This window comes from Lipotes vexillifer, unplaced genomic scaffold (assembly GCF_000442215.2).
Source record: "Lipotes vexillifer unplaced genomic scaffold, Lipotes_vexillifer_v1.1 scaffold1699, whole genome shotgun sequence".
In the NCBI taxonomy this organism is placed as follows: domain Eukaryota; kingdom Metazoa; phylum Chordata; class Mammalia; order Artiodactyla; family Lipotidae; genus Lipotes; species Lipotes vexillifer.
The window spans coordinates 1,603,405-1,618,899 of record NW_006796961.1 but is presented as its reverse complement, the minus strand read 5'-3'; the positions used below and the strand labels follow the sequence as shown (position 1 = coordinate 1,618,899).

The window sequence follows — 15,495 nt, the reverse complement described above, 5'->3', positions numbered from 1 at the left end:
CCCCAGCCGCCGCCGCCGCCGCCGCGGTCCCCGCGGCTTCTCACTCCCTCCCGCCTCCCGCCTCCCGCCTCCCGCCTCCCTCCTCCCGCCGCCGCCCCTGCCGCCGCCTCCCACCTCCCTCCCAGGGGCCGAAGCCTCTGCCGCCGCCGCCATGGACGATTCGGGCCTGATTCGTCGCCGGAGGCTGCAGGTACTCGGCAGCCCTGGCCCCGGGTGGAGGGGAAGGGGTCGGCGCCCTGGGGCGGGGCCCGGCAGGAGGCGGGAGAACTTAGGCCAGGGTTGGCCCAGGCGCCCTCTCCCATGGCCTCGGGACTCTACCTAGGGGGAACGCGGTGGCCGCGCGTCCCGCCGCGCTGGGGACCCCGCCCCTCAGGGGCCGCCCGGGGATCCAGGGATCTGACAGAGGGGGATGCAGCCTAGCGCTCCCCCTCGAGGATAACCCGAGGGGCTCCCGGCCCGTCAGAGGGGGAAGGGGCTGGGATCGAGGTCTTTGCCCTGGTGCCCAGCCAGGCTGGGGGTGAGGGGGCGCAGAACAAAGTTATTGCCCCAGGGCTCGCGCCCCTCGGGGCTGCCGGCGCCGCAGCAGTGGTAAACATGTTTGTGCTGCAGCCTCGCCCCTCACCACCCCAGGAGTCCCTTCCTGAGGCATAGCGACCCCCTGCGACCTCCACGCACCTGCTCGGCCACCAGGATTCTTCCTACTGCCCTAATTGGACAGGCATCTAGACAGCTTCCCTCCTCACTCTTCATTCCACCCCCCTCCACTACAACACTACCCCCCCGCCCCCACTCCGCGATCCTCAAGTCCAGCCCAGCTTGTGGGTGGGCGGGAGCGATTTTTAGCTCCTTGCAGCCTTAGAAGATGTTGGTCTCTAGGCTGCGCAGGCGCAGGAGACGTGGATCCACTGCGCGGAGTGGGACACTGAGGTTTGCTGTGGAGTGTGGGGAAGGCGGGGACAAATCCAGGCGTCAGGAACTCCGACATCCTAGATGGGTGGGGATTCTGAAGCTGAGAAGGGTTCTCTTCGGTCTGCAGCATGTAACATCCCTAGCCTGGAGCTTGGAAAGAGAAGGAGAGGATTCAAACCATCACCCAGGGGCCTCGTCCATTTTTGGATGGGGCCATTTCAGAGAGCAGGAAGGACTTCCCCGGCGTCTGGATGATGCTGGAGCCAGACCTGAGTTTTAACCAGAGCCCAGATGGGCTCTTCAGGTCTTCTTCGGATTTCCTTCCTTTCCCTGGGCTGGGTTAGGAGAACGGGTTCTGATAAAAGGGAGGGAGCTGCTGCAAAACCAGAGCAAGTGCTGAAGCAGTTAGACTGGGTCCGCGCCGTCGGGTCCCCAGAAAAGGGCTGAAACGGGCGGAGCCTGCATGGGGTGTGTCCCCGCCCCCTGGGCCGGCGCCGACTCCTATTGGCTCAGTGCCACGCGGGACTTAGCTCTCCAGCGCAAGACCACGCCCCCAACCCGGGATCCTCCCACTCATCCACCCATCCTTCCCCAGGCTTCTAGGCCGAGGGAGCTACCCCACCGAAGTCCTGCCCTAACCTCTTCCCTTCTGGCAGGGTTAACCACTTCGCAGCCTGAATACACTCTCACACACTGGTGCAACCCCTTAGGAGCTGTCCCACAACACGGAGCTCCCAAGGTCCCCTGTGTGCAGTTGGGATCGTACAGCAACCTAAGTTCGAATGCCCCGGCCACAGGGCCGTGCGTTAATCACGAAGAGATGTAGAATCCGCTGGGCAGAGCAGCTCTGCAGCTGGGGATGGAAGTGGCGTCTGTTTACACGGACGCCAAGGATCCAAATCCTCTACCTCTCCACCTTGCCCCTTTCTTCGACCCTAAAATGTTTAGGGATGCTAGCAGACGGGGCTAGAGTCGAGGACTTTTCTTGGTAGCACATAAAGGTCCCCCTGGGGCTCACCCTCCTAGGCCCATTGTGCCCGAGTCTGGAGTACCGGGCTCCGTGGCGGGAAAATCCAGGTCTTGATTTTTATTGGGCCATTGCAGCCGCAGGCCGGCTGGTCCAAGGGGCTGGTCCAAGGGGCGGCTCATTCAAGCTGATCCTGCAAAGACAGAGGGAAAACCTGGTATAGATTTCCGGTCACCCTTGGCTCAGGATGGCAGGGCTACCAATCTGGACAGTGTTCCTTTTGACGCCGACCATCCTTCTGTCCTCTGTACATGGGAGTGTGAGGTCCCTCTGGCCCATCTTCTGCCATGCAGCATGTCCATCCACAATAACTCCTGTTCCTATGACCTAACATTTATTGAGCACTTACTATATGCTAGACACCATACTAAGGTGCTAGGCACCTGCATCATCTGACAGAATCCTCTAGAAGGAATGGACTATCGGAAGGTCATTTGCCAAGGTTATAAGTGGAATTTGAACCCGGGGCTTTCTGCTATCAGAGATTCTAGAAAACTCCTAGAACACTCCTCATTTCTCCCTGGTTGGAGTCCCCACCAAAGGGCTTTTGGAACCCTAACCTGAATCTTTCTGCCTGCAGCCCTACCCAATCCCTTTTATTCACCTTAGCCTGTGGACACAGAACTGGGTGGAAGGTGATGCCCCTTCTCCCCAGTGCTCTCAGAAAAGGGTCCAGACCTCTGTAATTTCTGGTCCCTGTAGTGGTTTCCTGTGTGCTTGACAAACAGAGTGCAACCTTCTTGTGATGTGGACAGAGTTAATACCTAACTTTTTTTCTTTTTTTTTGCCACACCGTGTGGCATGTGGGTTCTGTGACCAGGGATTGAACTTTGCCCCCTCCATTGGAAGCACGGAGTCTTAACCACTGGACCACCAGGGAAGTCCCAATACCTACCAATTATTATCACTGCCATTACTGAAAAAGACCACCCAGCCATCACCTGATTCCCATGTCAAATCTCAGTTTGAGCCACCTTAACTATCCCCACCCCCACTCTGTGAATCTGACTGAGAGTGGGGTAGAACCATTGAGGTGTGGAATCATTCATTCATTCATCCAGTCACTCACCCTTTCATGCTTGAGCATGCCAAGTTTATTCCTGCCTCCAGGCCTTTGCAGTTCCCTCTACCTGGAATGCTCTCTCCACAGAGCCTCCCAGGGCTGACTTTTATTTTTCAGCAACAAACTTAAAAATCATCTCCACAGAGAAGCCCTCTGTAACTTTCATGTCCCCCTCCTAGCCATTTTCCATCACATCACCTTGCTTAATTTTATTCATAACATTTATTTCTGTCTAAAATTATTTCGTTCACTTCTACATTAATCTCGGTTGTCTGCTTCCTTCCTTTAAATGCTAGTCCCCAAAGGGCAGGATTTTTGTCTCATTCACTGCTGTGTCCCCAGTGCCTAGCACGGGACCTGTCATACAGTAGGTGCTCAAGAAATATTTTTCAAATAACGACTCCTGGATGTTTTCATTTGCACACATACTGAGACGCCAGCTCAGGAGTCCTATAGGGGGCCCTCTGCTGGTCTCTGGGGGTCGAGAGAGGAATCACCCTGGTACCCTTTTCCCCTAGAAGCCCAGCCCTCACCTCATGGCCAAGGGCGCAGGTGACCATGCTGATGAAGGACCTGTCCCATCCCACCTCTACCCCTCCAGGGGGCTGACAGGGCTTTTGGGCAGTGGCTGCTGGTCCCCGCTGACCCCTATCCTTTTGCTCCTTTGCCTTCCAGAAAGATTTGCCCCTGCCCCGGAAAAGCAGCAGGTGAGCCCTGGGGAGAAACGCGCGGGGCTGGCTGCCCCTTCTCCGGCCCGGGTGGGGGCGCCAGGCGGGCGCGCGGGCGGGGCCAGGCGCGCTGGTGCACTGCAGCGCCCCCTCCTGGCAGGCGGCAGCCGCAGGCCTTCCCCTCCCCCGCCCTACCCTGCCCGCTGCGGCTCCAGCCTCCGCCCCGCGCGTTTGCTCCCCGCGCCGCCGCCGCTGCCGCACCTGCCACCATGTCGCCGCCGCCGGGTCATGTCTGACTCTCTCTGGACCGCGCTTTCCAATTTCTCGATGCCCTCCTTCCCTGGCGGCAGTATGTTCCGTCGCACCAAGAGGTAGACCCCCTGATCCCTCAGACCCTGACCTGGCCCTTCCCCCAAAGCCGCCCTCCGGCTGCTGCTGCAGGGCGGGGCCCGGGATGCTGCACCCGGTCCAGCTGCGCCAGAGGTGCTCCCTCGCGCCTTCCTGCCAGGGATGGGGCTGAATGGGGGGCAGTGTGGGCTGAGGCTGGGGGGACTGTACGCTAGAAAGGACCGCCGCGGGGGGAGGGGGCTGCGCCTGGTGGGGGATTGAGGCGCCTTTGTCTGATGGCGCTGCGGGCTCTGGCAGCCCGGTGAGGGTAGGGGAAGAAGGGGAGGGTGGGGGGCTTAGCACCCTCAGAACAATAGCCGCAGCCTGGCCTCCCCGCACCCCCATGCCGCGTGCTCTGGCCGCGCGAATATGCTCAGTCACTGAGCCGGGGAGGGGGGTGTGTGCGAAGAGAATGGAGGGGCTGGAGGGTCCCTCTTTGGAAGCTGGGATCCTGAGGGGCAGAATGAAAGGGGGGGCTTTTATCATAGCACAACCGCCCCCCAAGGAACGCAGCCTCATACGAAAAATAGTGACACACAGCGTCACTCAGGACATGATGTCACACACACATACACACACAACAGCCCTAGTGTCCCAGATACACCCGGGAGCCGCCACGCGTACCCAGCCATATGGTGGCCATAGGTCAGAGGCACGCACAGACACACAAGGACAATCGCAGCATCACACAGACAAGTAAGCCCACAGGCACAGTGTAGTGTACACTCAGTAAGATGTCACATGCCTGGTGATACACACACACGATTGTGCCATCTGAAATGCACACAGACACATGTGTGGCAATGACATCCGTGCAATGTCACAATATACGATATCACCTAAGCATGTCATATGTTGTGCCACACGGATGATAGAATAACAGACACAGAATCTTGCAGAGTCGGAGACACACACAATATCACAGGTTTTCACTCATTTTCATCCATGTCACACACAGTGGTATGCTCAGACGTGCCCAGTGTCACAGGGTGTTAAACTCACACACAGTAGATGCCACACGGGAACACACATGGTGAATGTCACACTCAGACACAAGGACAGTATCTCATACAGACTCAGATTGCTACACAAAGACAGACACGTAGCAGAAATCATGCATCACGCACACTTTACAGCACACAGTGGCACATCTAGTCATGGACAAGTGGAGTTACACTGTGTCATATAGACACACAAAGCCACAGGTCATGTCACACAAGATAAACACAAGGACTGTCACACATGATGTCACACTAGGATGCTCCCAGTGCTGAATTCACACACGGGTGCCACACCTGGATACACACAGCGAATGTCACGCAAGGACCCAAAGACACACAGACACTCAGTATCTCCATTACTATCACGTGGACATGACTATCACCCCCTGACTGATACACTGTGCCATACATGGTCACATATGATCCACACCAGGAGTCCTGCACATACACAACACATACGCATCACCTCCCATACACAGTCCTACCGAGGCCTCCACTACCTCCTCCTCTGAGCAGTCCTTTGGGAGCACATCCAAGCACACACAGTTGGGAGACACGTGGGGATCTGAGATGGGAGGGCCGCGGGTTGGGTCCACAAACTCACTGGGACACGGCCGGGTCCGGCCCCTTGCCTCGCCTTCCCCGCAGCTGCCGCACCAGTAACCGGAAAAGTCTCATCCTGACCAGCACTTCGCCCACGCTGCCGCGACCCCACTCCCCACTGCCTGGACACCTGGGTGAGACAGGTGGTGGGTTTGTGGGCCAGACTAGAGGAGGCGTGGTCACAGGCGAGGGGTGTGTCCATGCCACAGGAGTGGTGGTCCAGAGTCTAGACGGAGAGGACCCGGATTGGACAAGGGGCGGAGCCATTCTTGTGTTGGCTTGGCCGGTCCGCAGGGGGACGGGCATTTGTGGACGGAGGCCCAGGAGGAGCTTGATTGGAAAGGGGATGGAGCAGAAAGGAGGAGCCATACCTAAGGGGCGGGGCCACCCCGAAAAAGACGGAATCGGCCTGGAGAGGGGCTGGGCTGACTCGGTAGCCAAAACATTTTGAGAGGCAGGGCCACAGCTAAGGGGAGCGGTCCACCCATACGTGGGTGGGATTAGACTAAAGAGGGGACAAGCTGCTGTTTGGAACCCGCTTTGAGGATCAGGAGGTTTGATGGGATTGCCTTCTATCCCAAGCCTGAAGATCCCCCTCTTTCCGCCACAGGTAGCAGTCCCCTGGACAGTCCCCGTAACTTCTCCCCCAACACCCCCGCCCATTTCTCCTTCGCCTCCTCCCGAAGGTGAGTCCCTCTCCCCAGGGCCCCAGAACCCTGGCCATAACCTCCCTACCCACCGTCTGGGCCACCATCTGTTCCCCTTCTAATTGCACCTGAGTCAGGCCTGAGGGACCCGCACAGTGCCCCAACGTCCTGGCGGGAACAGGCACCCAGTCTTAGGGGCGGGACCTATAAGAAGGCGGGGCCAACCACCAGTTCAGAACCAGGGAAGGGGCGGGGCTTCCTTTGCCGCGGAGCGAAAGCGCTTGCGCTATGGGGCCTGGGTCTTAGTCTCCCAAGCCTCGCTCTCCGGGCCAGGCGTTTCCATAGCAACAGGGCAGGGAAGCAGGGAGGACGTGCGCAAGCGCAGACTGCTTGATGCCCATCGAAGGACTTGGTCCTTGACGTGGGGGACGGCCCCTAAGGGCTATTTCTTGAGGGTCCAAGAGGAGAAATCTCAGGTTTCCCTCCGGGGGTCTCTGTGGGTTTCTGGAGTGTCCCTAAGATGAATTTTCTGGGGGGCTTTGTCGAGATTGGGGGGAGGAAGAGAGATTCTTTGAATTTTGAGGGGGAATCTTTGAGGAGTCACCAGGGTGTTTGGGCGGGTCTCTTTTTCTTTGAACTTTATTCATTCTAAAAACGTTGTGTGAACAACTGCTGTGTTCTGGGACCTGGGATATGGGGTGAACCACATCCCTTCTCTGTCCTTGGAGTTGAGTTGGGGAGGCAACGCAGATCACCGCAAAGGCTGGTGAAAGCTGTGGGGTGCGAGTCACAGGAGACTGTGGGGACAGAGGACAGCTCCCTTGGAAGAGTGGGGATTCCCTTCGACCGTGGAATTCAGCTGAGGTTAATAGGGATCCAGAAAAGGGCTCCAAGATTGGGCTGGATGTGTTTACCTACATGGAGGGTGAGCTGGGAAGCAGGTGAGCTGAGCGAGGTCACTGCCTGGAGAGAGGATTCCAGTGCATGCGAGTGTGTGTACATGTGAGGGTGCAATCTGTGTGCTGATGGGGATGTCTGTGAGTTTGTGAGGCTGTGAATATGGGAGGCAGCCCATGCCTGTTTTTGTATCCATGGGTGTGTATCAGCGTGTGAGAGTGAACGTGTGTGACTGTGTACTTCTGGGGTTGTAAATGTGTGTGTGAATAGCTGAGGAAACATATACCTCCATGTGTGTCTCCATGTGAATATGTAATTTGTGTGGGAGTGTGAATGAATGTGTGGCTCTCTGAGAGTTTGAATGTGTGACTGAGTGCGTGAGGGTGTCTTCAATGTGTGTCACGTGAATGTGAAAGTCTAGAGTGTGTGGGGGAGTGTGTGTGTATGTCAGAGTGTGTGAGTACCAGGTCTCTGTAAGTATATATGTCTATATATGAGTGTACGTCTGTTTTTTCACGTATGATTGTGTGTTAGCCTGGAAACATGTGATATTTGGGTCCATGTATGGAACAGTGAATGCATGTGAGTGTCTGTGTTGAAGAGTCACGTGGTGTGAATGTGTGTGACTTTCAGTGTGTGAACTCAACCGTACTAGTAACAATAATACTAATGGATGTAGCCATGAGAGTGATTGTGTCTATGGGAGCATGTGTGTGTGTGTGTGTATGAGGAAGGAACATTTCTTCTCTGAAAAGACCCAAGTGATCTTCCTCTGAGAATTTTCTCATGGGGGGTCCTCTAGCGATCATCTTTTGGGGTCCCTCTGGGATGACTTCCTTGAGTGGGCTTTTCACTTTGGGGGCTTTTTTGGCATGAGGTTGACAGGAGAGGAGTATAAATGGGAAGGAGCAGAGAAGACTGATCTTTGCTCCAGGTCCCGGGTGCCTGGCTGGAAGACTTCCTCTTTGCCTCCTTGACTCTGAGGGACTTCAGGAATCTCAGAGTGCAGATATATTCCCCCACCTCCTGCTCTGGTCACAGCCAGTGGTTTCTCTCACACCCTGAGGAATGGGGCTGTCTGGTGGGGTCTGGCGGCCTCTGAGCATGTCGGCTGGGTTCCAGGGCGGACGGACGCCGTTGGTCTCTGGCTTCACTCCCTTCGTCTGGCTATGGCACCAACACGCCCAGCTCCACCGTCTCGGTGAGTGTGGCAGGCGGGGCCGGTGGGTGGGAGCCGCGGGGGGCCGGCTGGACTGGCCTAAATGAGAGCTTTGGGTTTCTCTTGTTCTCCAAGGGTGTCATCTGTCCATCTCTTAGTGAGTTCCAAGTCCCCTCCAAGGTCCTGTTTTCCATCTTCAACATATCTTCTTGGGGGTCCTACTTACCTCGGACTTGTTTTAATTATTTTACTTATTTACTTATTTTACTTACTTATTTTACTTACCTCGGATAATGACATTAAGGCTCATGTGTTAAGCCAACTGCCCAAGTGTCTGCAGTTGGCCAGGGCCAGGACACACCCCTTTCACCCAGAGCCCATTTGCTTCCCCACTGCAGTACCCAAAGTCTCTCTCTCCATCTGCCCTCTTTTCTACATGTCTCTCTGGTTCGCTCATCCATACATTGGTATGATGTTCAGCAGACTTTTATCACATGACTGTCATGTGTGTGGGGCTCTACAAGCTGGGCCTGGGCCCAAGGATTCACAAAGCCCTCATGGGAGGAGACAGATCAGTAGGAAGGCATTTATAACTTGGGGTGCTGGGGTGGTCAGAGCTGTGATGGGGGTAGCATAAGGCAAGAGGATGATAGCAGAGGGGAGGCACCTGACTGAGCTGGAGGGAGGGTCAAAGAAGGTTTCCTGGAAGAGGTGGCATTGAAGCCAAGACAAAGGATCAGCAGGGGTTTGGCAGGTGGAAGAAGGGAGGGAATGGTGTTTCAGCAAAGGGGAGCAGCATGTGCAAACTCCCAGAGGCAACAGAGAACTTTTCACATTTAGAAAGTTGAAAATAGCCTTGTGTGGCTGGAACTTTGGGTTGGAAGTGGAGGAATGGAGGTGAGGCAGGCAGCAACCCTCATCATGCTGGGACTTCTTGGCCAGGATCGTGAGGTGGATTTTATTCTAAATGCAGTGGGAAGCCATAGAAAGGCTGTTCTGCTTTATATTAAATTAAATTAAAAATTCAGTCTGACCTACTGATTCTGTAGGTCATAGATTGTGTGCATTGAAAAGATTAATAGATAATGATGGGTTGGGGAGTTTTAAGCAAGAAAGTGAGTGATATCATGTTGAAAAAGATCATCCTGCCTGCAGAATCAGGTGGCTGTCCTTGTGTTTCTCCACTGATGTCTGTGGGAACTGCATGCCCCAGCTGCATGCCAGGCCCTGACTGGGGCCAAACAGAACCAGATCCCTGCCCTGGAGGAGCAGACAGCAGTAACAAATAAGTCATAAAGATGTACAGTAGTAAGTAATGAGATAAGAAGTCAGCAAGAAGAAACGAGTTGGGGCAGGAGAGGGAATGATGCGTGTGGTCAGAGGAGGCCTCCCGAAGGATGACTTTAAAGCAAAGACTTGAAGGAGAAGTGATCCATAGTAGATGTGTGACAGACAGAGGGAACAGTCAGTGCAAAGGCCCTGTGGCACTAGTGTGCCTGGTTTGTTCAAGGACCATCAAGGAGGCCTGTGCAGCTGAAGCAGAGCAGGTGAGAGGGAGAGTGGGAGGAGGTGATGGCAAGGAGACAGGATCAGATCTTGCAAGACCTTGTGGGCTGTGGGGAGGACTTAGGCATTCACCATGAGTACGGTGGGAGCCATGGAGAGTTCTGAACAGAGGAGGCATGAGACTTGACTCAGGTTTTCACAGGCTCCCTCGGGCCACATTCATGTCTGGGTCACTGTTCTCATCTGTGTCTGTCCCTGCCCCCCTGCCCCTCTCTGTTGCCAGGAATCCCAAGCTGAGCCTTGGGATCCAAGGATCATAAGCCAGGTCCAGATTCTGGCCTTGCTCAGTGGCCCGCCAGCCGCGGGGGTCCCAGACCAGGGTCCCGAGCTGTGGGGGAACGTGGTGGCTCTGACCCCGGCCCCGCCCCTCCCCCCAGTCTTCCTGCTCCTCCCAGGAGCGCCTGCACCAGCTGCCCTACCAGCCCACCGTGGACGAGCTCCACTTCCTCTCCAAACACTTCGGCAGCACCGAGAGCATCACGGATGAGGATGGTGGCCGCCGCTCCCCTGCGGTGCGGCCTCGCTCACGGAGCCTCAGGTGGGCCTGCATCCCCCTCCCCGTCCGAGCTGGTGGGTCTGGCGGCTCATGCCCTGCGAGACGCCTGTCTGGAGTTTTGGAGGAAGGTGGCTGGACGCGATGGGCTTCTCTCTCCGCAGCCCCGGGCGCTCCCCGTCCTCCTACGACAACGAGATCGTGATGATGAACCATGTCTACAAGGAGAGGTTCCCGAAGGTGAGGCGGGGCAGGGGGAGGCTGCAGGGAAGCGGGGCGGCCAGAGCCCTCGCTCGCTTTAGCTCCGCGCGCCCCCTGGCGGCCTGCGCCGCGCCGTGCAGGCTTTGGCAACCACTGCCTCTGGGCTGAGCCCCGCGCCGGCATCCCGGCCCTGCCTCCGTCCCTCCCACAGGCCACCGCGCAGATGGAAGAGAAGCTGCGCGACTTCGCCCGCGCCTACGAACCTGACAGCGTGCTGCCGCTGGCCGACGGCGTGCTCAGCTTCATTCATCACCAGATCATCGAGCTGGCCCGGGACTGCCTGACCAAGTCCCGCGACGGCCTCATCACCACCGTATACTTCTACGAATTGCAGGAAAACCTGGAGAAGCTGCTGCAGGACGTGAGTGCACCAGGAGGCCGGCCACACCTCAGGCTCTGAACCCCCAAATCAGGCTCAATGGCCCCATACTTTCCTTCATCCCACATCCACCCAGGGGGCGCCTACCACGTGCCAAGGGGCTAGTGTGGATTGAAGGGTGGAGGAGAAAGACTAAAGCCCCGCTCTAGGTCTGATGGAGGAAGCAAGAATCTATATATATACGTATATATTTCACAAAGTGCACCTTTTGCCTTTATTTCATCAAAATCACTATATTGTTATAACCAAGATTTTCACATAATTTGGTGATATTGACAGTAATAATTTAAAAGTTTCTTTTATTTTTTTCACTGTTTTAATTAATTTTATTGGAGTATAGTTGATTTTCAACGTTGTGCTAGTTTCTGCTGTACAGCACAGCAGATCAGTTATACATATACGTATATCCACTCCGGTTTTAGATTCTATTCCCATCTATGTCATTACAGAGTATTGAGTAGAGTTCCCTGTGCTATACAGTAGGCTCTTATTAGTTATCTATTTTATACATAAAGTAGTGTGTATATGTCAATCCCAATCTCCCAATTTATCCCTCCCAACCCCCCAAACAGGAAGCAGGAATTTAACATCCTTCACCTCCTTCAAGTCTTTACTCAAATGCTACCTCCTCAGATGGCATCAGGACTGAGACTAGGATGAGGCAGGTGATTTTTTTCCCCCTTCAGAACATTAATTATTGAAAAAGTTGAAAAAAAAAAGTATGTTAAAACTTAACATTAAGTTTAAATATTTTATTTATAAACCAAAATTTGTTATAATTTAACTTTCCTGGTTTTAATGGAAATGAACTAATCAGTAATACTGTTTTCATTAAAATCATTAATCATTTGAAAAACATAAAAACATGTAGAGAGGGTCCCACACGTTTCCTTTTGATTCAAGCTCCAGTATGGTTTGGCCCAGCCCTCTGGGATCCTGTCCTTATTTAAATTTTTCTGGGAATTCCCTGGCTGTCCAGTGGTTAGGACTCAGTGCTTTCACTTCCAGGGCCCAGGTTCAATCCCTGGTCAATCCCTGGTCAGAGAACTAAGATCCCACAAGCCTTGCGGCCAAAAAATAAATAAGTTTTGCTTAACATTTTTTTCTGCATTAATTTTGATTTTTCAAATAGTGCATTAAAATATTAGTTATCTTGAAGACTGAGGGTTTTGGTGTCCAAGGTGACTGCCTCATGTGCCTCACCATAGTCCTGACTTTGATAGGCATGATAGGTAAATTAATATGTGGGCTGTTTGATAGAAAACAGGAACAGGAGAGTAGAGTAATGGCGATTGAGAGTCCTACCAGGTAGTGGGGTGTGATTTTGGATTGGAGGGGTCAAGGCAGGCCTCCATGAGGAGTTGACAACTGAGCAAAGACCTAAAGGAGGAGAAGTAGGAAGCCATGCAAGGATCTGAGAAGAGAGCATGCCAGGCAGAGGGATTTTTAACTCGGCCTGGATTATAGAGCTGTTTTGAAGATGAATTGAGTGAGTGAAGGTTTTAGGACCATGTTTGCTATAACAATAATGATTATTTTTACCATGTGGCCTGGGCCTCAGTTTACTCATCTTTAAAATGGGACAACAGCAGCAGTATTGTCCGTTCCTGTGGGGATGGGAGAGAAGCCTGGCTCAGGAAAGGCACCTGTGAACCACACCCCCACTATGCCCCGCACCCCAGGCCTATGAACGTTCTGAGAGCTTGGAGGTGGCCTTTGTCACTCAGCTGGTGAAGAAGCTGCTCATTATCATTTCACGCCCAGCGAGGCTGCTGGAGTGCCTGGTAAGGGGGCTGGGCATGGGCGGGGGGGCAGTTGGTGGGGGACTGGGGAGGGGTTGGCTGGGACACCTTGGAGTTCACCCTGAGCGCACCCTGCCTTGCCTCAGGAATTCAACCCCGAGGAGTTCTACCACTTGCTGGAGGCAGCCGAGGGCCATGCGAAGGAGGGCCACCTTGTCAAGACGGACATCCCCCGCTACATCATCCGCCAGCTGGGCCTCACCCGTGACCCCTTTCCAGGTGCTGGCTGCTGGGTGCAGGGGACTGTGGGTGAACCAGCTGAGACCCCAGTCTCCACTCACTCTCATTCCCTTCCTAGATGTGGTACACCTGGAGGAACAGGACAGTGGCGGCTCTAACACACCTGAGCAGGACGACCTCTCTGAGGTAAGGCCAGGTGGCCCAGCAGGCAACACTCTGGTCTGGCCCGACTGGTCGGGGCTCACCTCCTGGCTCTTTGTCCTCAGGCTGGGTGGACCTCTTGGTCCCCACTCTGAGCCTCAGTTTCCCCAACTCTAAAATGGGTTAATAATAGCTCTTCCTCTGTAGGCTTTTTTCTTTTCATGGTAAAATACACATAACATCGTTATTTACTACATTCACAATGTTGTGTGGCCATTACCTCTGTCTAGTTCCTGAACATTTTCATCGTCCCAAAAGGAAACCTTGTGCCCATTACGCAGTTCCTCCCCATCCTCCCTCCCCAGCAGCCCCTGGCAACCACTGATCTGCTTTCTAGATCTTTCTGTCTCTATGGATTTGCTGAATCTGGATATTTCATATAAATGGAATCATTCACTCTGTGGCCTTTGGTGTCTGGCATAATGTTTTCAAGGCTTAGCCCTGCTGTAGCCTAAATCAGTACTTCATTCCTTTTTCATGGCTGAATAAAATATGCTACATTGGGTTTATCCATCATTCATCAATGGACATTTAGGTTGTTTCCATCTTTTAGCTATTGTGTGAATAGTGCTGCTATGAACATTTGTGTACAAGTATTTGTTGGAACAACTGTTTCAGTTCTTTTAGGTACATACCTAGGAGTGGAATTGCTGGGTCACATGGTAATTCTATTTTTAATTTCTTGAGGAACACTGACTGCACGGAGTTTTGAGTGGGTTGAGTGTCTCTGTGTGTTAACAGCTCAGCATAGTAAAAATTACTATAATTCCACCCCGCCAGGCCAACCACACTTGGTAGATGTTCCACATATCTGGTGGAGATTGCCCACCATAATGGTCATGCATGTGTTTTCTCTGAGCTGCCTAGTGTTTTCAAAAATGTGAAACAAAATATAGAAATCAGAAGATTAAAATTAGAATCTGGGTTTGTGCCTTTTTGAAAAATTAGAAGTTCTGACAGTACTGTGATGGGACCAGCTGACGTTGAGTGGGGGCTGGCCTATGATATGGGGTATCCACACCCCAGCCACCCATGGCTCTCACCTGGTATGCCTGGCCCATGAAGGCATTTGGATTTGTGACTTTTGTTTCAAATTGTGTCTATGAATTCACACATACATACACACACAACTGTCATATATATATACATATATATATATGTATATATATATGTATATATATATATTTTATTCTCATTATACATGCCATTTGTTTAATTTTTTGAATAGGTAATGGAATGACATCACTCAAAAGTCTAAAACTCTAAAAAGGTATTTATCTTTAATTGTTGTTTGTAGGATCCTATGTAATTCCATTCAATCAAACTTGTGAATTGAGTGATTCAAATCTTCCATCTTCCTATTCATCTTTTTTTTTTGCCGGATTGATCTGATAGTTTCTGAGAGCCGTGTGTTAAATTCTTGTTTTGAGTAATTTCTCTTTGTAATTCTGTCAATGTTTGTGTCAGACTCTTTTGGGCTACATTTTTAGGAGTGTAGAGTTCAATATTTTTATATCTCATAGATCTTTTTGTGAAATATTTATGTAATAAAACTCTTGTCCATAAGAAAAATAAATATTATTTTTTAAAAAGACATACAGTGAAAAATCTTATACCCACTCTTGTCCCCCATATCCCTATTACCTCAAATATGATTATATTTTGTTCCCTTTTTTACACAAAAGCATACAGTAATATTGTTCCTTATCCCCCTCCCCATTTAACAAAATACTTTGAAGAACTTTCTAATAAGTGTACAGAGATATTCCTCATTTTTAAAATGTACAGGACTTCCCTGGCGGTCCAGTGGTTAAGACTCCATGCTTCTACTGCAGGGGACACGGGTTCGATCCCTGGTCAGGGAACTAAGATCCTGCATGTGGCGCAATGCAGCCAAAAACAAAACAAAACAAAACAAAACAAAACAACGGTACAATATTCCTTTAGATTATATCCCCTCATGTGTTTATTTAACCAATTTCCTGTGTATGGATTGTTTCCAGTCTTGCAATGAGCAGGATAGTACATAGGTCATTTTTCACATGTGCAAGCCTATCTGTAGCATGAATTCAAAAGTGAAATTGCTGGATTAAAGGGAACATGCATTTGTAATTCTGATATACACCCAAGTACCTTTCATGGGGGCTGTACCAATTTATACTCCCAACAGCAAGGTATAAAAGTATCTGTTTCCCCACAGCTTTGCCTACAGAGTGTCAGCTTTTCGGATTTTTTTTTTTTTTTTTTTTTTT

General features: G+C 52.2%; 1 protein-coding gene across 1 annotated transcript in view; it reads left to right on the top strand.

Moving 5' to 3' along the window:
• Positions 1-3,854: 3,854 nt before the first annotated feature.
• MAST1 (microtubule associated serine/threonine kinase 1) overlaps positions 3,855-15,495 on the top strand; it is a 22,339-nt gene continuing 10,698 nt past the window's right edge. Inside the window, exons 1-10 of the mRNA XM_007469094.1 lie at positions 3,855-4,038; positions 5,704-5,792; positions 6,269-6,344; positions 8,325-8,403; positions 10,305-10,465; positions 10,585-10,660; positions 10,833-11,042; positions 12,743-12,844; positions 12,949-13,081; positions 13,161-13,228. Coding sequence (XP_007469156.1) covers positions 3,956-4,038; positions 5,704-5,792; positions 6,269-6,344; positions 8,325-8,403; positions 10,305-10,465; positions 10,585-10,660; positions 10,833-11,042; positions 12,743-12,844; positions 12,949-13,081; positions 13,161-13,228 — 1,077 coding nt within the window. The 5' untranslated portion in view covers positions 3,855-3,955. The remainder of the gene's footprint in view (positions 4,039-5,703; positions 5,793-6,268; positions 6,345-8,324; positions 8,404-10,304; positions 10,466-10,584; positions 10,661-10,832; positions 11,043-12,742; positions 12,845-12,948; positions 13,082-13,160; positions 13,229-15,495) is intronic.